Source organism: Lynx rufus, unplaced genomic scaffold, assembly GCF_022079265.1.
Source record: "Lynx rufus isolate CCGP_SWC_20201006 ecotype Redwood Valley unplaced genomic scaffold, mLynRuf1.p SCAF_4, whole genome shotgun sequence".
NCBI lineage: Eukaryota > Metazoa > Chordata > Mammalia > Carnivora > Felidae > Lynx > Lynx rufus.
The window spans coordinates 45,061,001-45,066,801 of NW_025814856.1; the positions used below are offsets into that span (position 1 = coordinate 45,061,001).

The 5,801-nt window shown below is 42.4% G+C and overlaps 1 protein-coding gene across 1 annotated transcript; it reads right to left on the reverse strand.

Moving 5' to 3' along the window:
* Positions 1-276: 276 nt before the first annotated feature.
* Positions 277-1,133, reverse strand: LOC124522906 (nucleophosmin-like). Its single transcript, XM_047094591.1, has 3 exons — positions 1,076-1,133; positions 566-782; positions 277-481 (listed from the first exon to the last, which is right to left on the reverse strand). Exons 1-3 carry the CDS (start codon positions 1,131-1,133, stop codon positions 277-279), a joined length of 480 nt encoding a protein of 159 aa, XP_046950547.1.
* Between the last annotated feature and the right edge of the window lie 4,668 nt (positions 1,134-5,801).

Consider the following 5,801-nt stretch of genomic DNA (forward strand, 5'->3'; position numbering starts at 1 on the left):
GAATTCATGAATCAGTTCTAACAGTTTTTTTGGTAGTCTCTTGTGTGTTCCACATAGAGTTGTCTACTAAGAATGTTGTCTACTAAGAATAAAAGTTTGACTTCCTCCCTGCTGATTTGTATGCCTTTTGTTTCTTTGTGTTGTCTGATTGCTAGGACTTGGAAAATTCTCACTCTGCATTATAAAAATGACAGCCAGATATCAACTGTTACAGAAATGAAATAAGATGGAAAATTGTAACAAACTGTTTAAACTAATGTCTTAAAGAGGCTTCCTTCATTGCCAGAGATCTTGAATAGCCCCTTGGTCAGTCATCCAGAAGCAATTCTTCACATAACTGATGAACTTGACTTCTACTTTAGGAAGAGAATCACCTTTTTTCACACTTGGTTGCATTTTTGCTTTGATGTCTTCTACATAACTAGGTCCTTTTGGTGTTTTGGGAGTCTTTTCCTGTTTTTTGAAAGATGCTTGACCTTTTGATCTTGGTGTTGGTGGTTTTGAGTATTTTCCATTCTGGTCTGATTTTTGTGCATTTTTGGCTGGAGTATCTCATATAGATTTCTTTACTGGAGGCTTTTCTTCAGCTTCTTTATCATCAAAATCATCATCATCATCATCATCATCATCATCATTATCATCATCATCTCCACTGGCACCAAATTTTACTTTTTTCTGTGGAATGTTACTACCACATCCAGAGACAGAAGGCTTTCCACATATACTAAGGAGTTTTACATCCTCTTCCTTTTGATCTTCTGACTCTGCATCTTTCTCCACAGCTATGAAGCACTGTCCACTAATATGCACAGGCCCTGAACCACATTTCAATCATGAGACCACAGGTGGTGTTATTTTAAAGCCCGCAAGGGAAACCGTTAGCTGTAAAGACATTTCAAAGTTGCCAATGTGACTTTAATTGGACTGCCTTCATAACTCATTGCTTCTGCTTCAACAATGTGCAATTTATCCTTTGCACCAGCCCCTAAACTAATTGTTCTTAAAGATAACTAGTGCTTGTTTTCATCATTATCTACCTTAAAGTGATAATCTTTGTCAGCCTTTAATTCACAACCAAAAAGATAGTTCTGGAGCCTTAGGGGGCTCATGGCTGTGTCCACTGAATCTTCCATGGGGTGGTGGCACGCACTTAGGTGGGAGAGAAGGCAGATGGAGAGAAACGACTACTGTAACACAAAAGAGCCATGCAGGCTAGAAATATTTTCAAAGTAAAATGTAGATTTACAAATTAAAGTCTATGATACATTAAAGGACAAAAATTGTAGGACCATTTGCAATGAAATGGTCCAAACAGATGAAATAAAAACTGCCACACTCCTTTGATCAGAATCACCCACACGAGATTCCTTTTTAAAGCTGAAACAATTAAAAAACGGGTAGCAAAAGGTCTGTGCATCTAGTTATAAAAGGACCAGGGGCAAGAATGCAGCTCACTGCTGGTACACTTTCTGAATTAAAAGTTAAAATAAAAGATACTTTATAATTAAATAATTTGTCTAGAACAAGCAGAAAAGTTCATCCAAAGGTCAAACATCCAAGAATTGCCAGCTCTAATGTGACATGTGAACTTTATCAAATAGGGACTTGGCCTTCAGACAAGACAAGCAGCGGCAGCTGAATTACCCCCAGCACAGTCAGGATAGAGCATTTTCTCCACCTTGGCACTATTGACGGATAGGGTAGACGACTCCCATTGTGGGCTGTCCTAGTGTTTTACAACATCCCTGGTCTCTAGGCACTAGATGCCAGTAACACAATCCCCACAACCACCCTCAAAATTGTGACAACCAAGATGTGTCCAGACACTACCAAATGTCTCCAGGGGGGACAAAACTGCCCCCCACCCCGGAAAATGGCTGGACTGTGGCTCTTTCTTATGGGCAGTAGTCCCTTTTACAGTGGCTCCTGTAAGGGCTCCTGTACTGTATTTCAGTAGAGAATGTCTTAAGTTTCGATCATTCTACAATGTTTATGTTTCGACCACTCTGAAGAACTTTGATCATTTTCCACCACTTGTACTATTACTTACTAATACTCCTGGAAGCTATTTTTTTTTCCTTTGCACATATGTAGAACCATTCTAGATGCTTATTAAGAGAGCAGTTGATTCACAACACACAGTAGATAACTCTGTACATTGGAGCTTGATTCTTCCAGGAATCCAGGTTGAGAAAGGTTACATCTAATCTGAAACCTGGAAACCACCTGAGACAGCCCCATCTCCTTCACTCCGCTATGTAATTGTCCTCTTAACCCTAGTTTTCACCCTGACATCACATAGGGGGAGACTCCCATGTAGATGTGCTGAGTAACATTCTGTCTACCTCTTACTTGCCTCACAGGAACCCCTTTCCTATCTTATTACCCCTTCTTCTAATTGAATGATTGATCGCCTGAGATATAACTGGCATATAACACTGCATCAGTTTCAGGTACATACCTTAAAGCTATTTTGAATGGAAATAAAGTTATAATAAGTGGACATGCACTTATTTTAAGAGTAAATATGTATTCTCTTCCCATAAATGAAGTGCAGCAGTAACTAGAAAGCAATTAAAAACATACACCTTAAAAGGGGGCGCCTGGGTGGCTCAGTCGGTTGAGTGCCCGGCTTCAGCTCAGGTCATGATCTCATGGTTTGTGAGTTCGAGCCCCGCATTGGGGCTGTTTTGGATTCTATGTCTCCCTCTATCTCTGCTCCCCCCCCCCCATGCTCTGTCTCTCTCTCTCTCAAAAATAAATAAATATTTAAAAAATTAAAAAAAACCATACACTAAAAGCAAAAACAGTTATGAAGTTCTAGCTAGGTGGTATTGGCTACAGAAATCTCATCAGAGTCTGAGGTCTGCTCTCTGGGAGACGAAAAAGTGTTAGTAGAGGGAAGGAGAGCCTGTGTGGCTCAGTCGGTTAAGTATCCCACTCTTGATTTCAGCTCAGGTCATGATCTCACGGTTTGTGTGTTTGAATGCCACATCAGTTTCTGCGCTGACAATATGGAGCCTGCTTAGGTTTCTCTCTCCCCCTCCCCCACTCCCAAGCTCTCTCTCTTTCTCTCTCTCTCTCTCTCTCAAACTAAATAAATAAGCTTAAAAAAAACTTACACATAAAAAAAGTGTTAGAGGAGTTAAAGACATGCCAACAGCATGCTGAGAGATTCTCTTTATGGTATAAAAAAGGTCGACAAGTCACTTTTTTCACAAACTTAATTAATGTTATTTAATGTCGTTTACAACTAAAATTATCTTCAAACAACCAGGGCAGTATTATCCCACACTATGGGAAATTATCAATGGATTTATCTGGTCTGTGTGGCAAGAGTCAGGTGCCTTGCAAAGGAGACTAACTATGGTAATTCCCCCTCGTAAAGCTGTCACTTAAGGATTACATGAGGTAAGTGATGTAAAGTTATCAGCATGCTTGGAACGCTGTTGGCACACAATCCTTTTGAAAACTTTTTTTTCTCATTTTATTTATTTAATTTTTTTTGAAGTGTTTATTTTTGTGTGTGTGTGAGAAAGAGAGAGAGAGAGAGAAAGAGAGTGAGCGAGCAGGGAAGGGACAGAGAGAGAGGGAGACAGAGAATCTGAAGCAGGGTCCAGACTCTAAACTGTCAGCACAGAGCCCGAAGTGGGGCTTGACCTCACGAGATTATGACCTGAGCTGAAGTCAGACACTTAACTGACTGAGCCACCCAGGCGCTCCCCTTGCTCTTTTTATTTAAAGTGCCAATTCTCGAAGGAAGATGGCAGTGTAGGAGGACGCTGGGCTCACTGCGTCCTGCTGACCACTTAGATTCCACCCATATCTGCCTAAATAACCCAGAAAACTGCCACAAGACTAGCAGAACAGACTCTCCAGAGCCAAGTGTAGAAGAGGGGCCCACGGAAGAGGGTAGGAAGGGCAGAGAGGCAGTGCGCACTACACAGACTGGTGGGAGGGAGCCTGGGAGATGAGGGGCAGCCCATCCGGCAAAGCAGAGCCCCCGAGTCTAACTTGCAAAAGCGGAGGGGCCAGATGGAGTGTGTTCTGACAGCCAGGGGGACTTAACATCTGGAAGGTTATAAGTCAACAGCTCTGTTCAGAGAGTGGGAGGGCTAGAGGACAACGGGAGGGAGAGTTGTTGAGCCCCAGAGGACAGAGTTCAGCTTGATGGGCAACAAAGGTGCTGGGAAGCACCATCTCCCTTGCCCATCCCCCAGCCAAAATCCCAAAGGGAACAAGTTCCCGTCAGGGAACTTGCTTGCACCACGCGCAAACACCCATGCCGTGCTTCTGGAGATCCATCCCTCCAATGGGTCTGCCTCCCTCCCAGTGCCGCAGGGCCCCTCTTGAAGCGGACCACTCAAAGCAAAGCAAGCTGTGTCTGCACCTCCCCCCCTTGTGCACCTTGCGGATCCACCCCAGCTAATATACCAGATCCCATCAAAGCAGCACCACAAGCCTGGCAGTGAGCAAGTAGCCCGGACAGGGGCCACACCACTCCACAGTGAGTCCTGCCTCTGGGAGAGGGGAAGATAAGGTACACACCAGTCTGACTGTGGCCCCAGCAGTGGGCTGGGGGCAGACATCATGTATGACTGAGGCCCCGCCCACCAATGCAAGCTACTCCAGACAGCACAGAGGAAGAGCCCTGCAGTTCCAAGGCACTCCAGGGACTATCCAAAATGACGAAATGGAAGAATTCTCTTCAAAAGAAACTCCAGGAAGTAGCGACAGCTAACGAACTGATCAAAAATGATTTAAACAATATAACAGAAAATGAATTTAAAATAATAGTCATAATAATAATCATAAAATTAATCACTGGGCTTGAAAAAAGTATAGAGGACAGCAGAGAATCTATTACTCAGATATCAAGGGACTAAGAAACAGTCAGGAGGAGCTAAAAATGCTATAAATGAGCTGCAAAATAAAATGGAGGTGACCACAGCTTGGATTGAAAAGGCAGAGGAGAGAATAGGTGAATTAGAACATAAAATTATGGAAGAAGAGGAAGCTGAGAAAAAGAGGGATAAAAAAAATCCAGGAGTATGAGGGGAGAATTAGAGAACTAAGTGACACAATTAAATGTAATAATATACGCATAATTGGGATTCCAGAGGAGGAAGAGAGAGGAAAAGGTGCTGAAGGTGTACTTGAAGAAATCATAGCTGAGAACTTCCCTGATCTGGGAAAGGAAAAAGGCATTGAAATCCAAGAGGCACAGAGAACTCCCTTCAGACGTAACTTGAATCGATCTTCTGCACAACATATCATAGTGAAACTGGCAAAATACAACGATAAAGAGAAAATTCTGAAAGCAGCTAGGAATAAACATGCTCTAACATATAAAGGGAGACTGATAAGACTAGTGACAGATCTCTCTACTGAAACTTGTCAGGCCAGAAAGGAATGGCAGGAAATCTTCAATGTGATGAACAGAAAAAATATGCAGCTGAGAATCCTTTATCCAGCAAGTCTGTCATTTAGAATAGAAGGAGAGTTAAAGGTCTTCCCAAACAAACAAAAACTAAAGGAATTCATCACCACTAAACCAGCCCTACAAGAGATCCTAAGGGGGATCCTGTGAGACAAAGTACCAGAGACATCACTACCAGCATGACACATAGAGACATCACAATGACTCTAAACCCATATCTTTCTATAATAACACTGAATGTAAATGGACTAAATGCGCCAACCAAAAGACATATCATAATGGATAAAAAAAACAAGACCCATCTATTTGCTGTCTATAAGAGACTCATTTTAGACCTGAGGACACCTTCAGATTGAAAGTG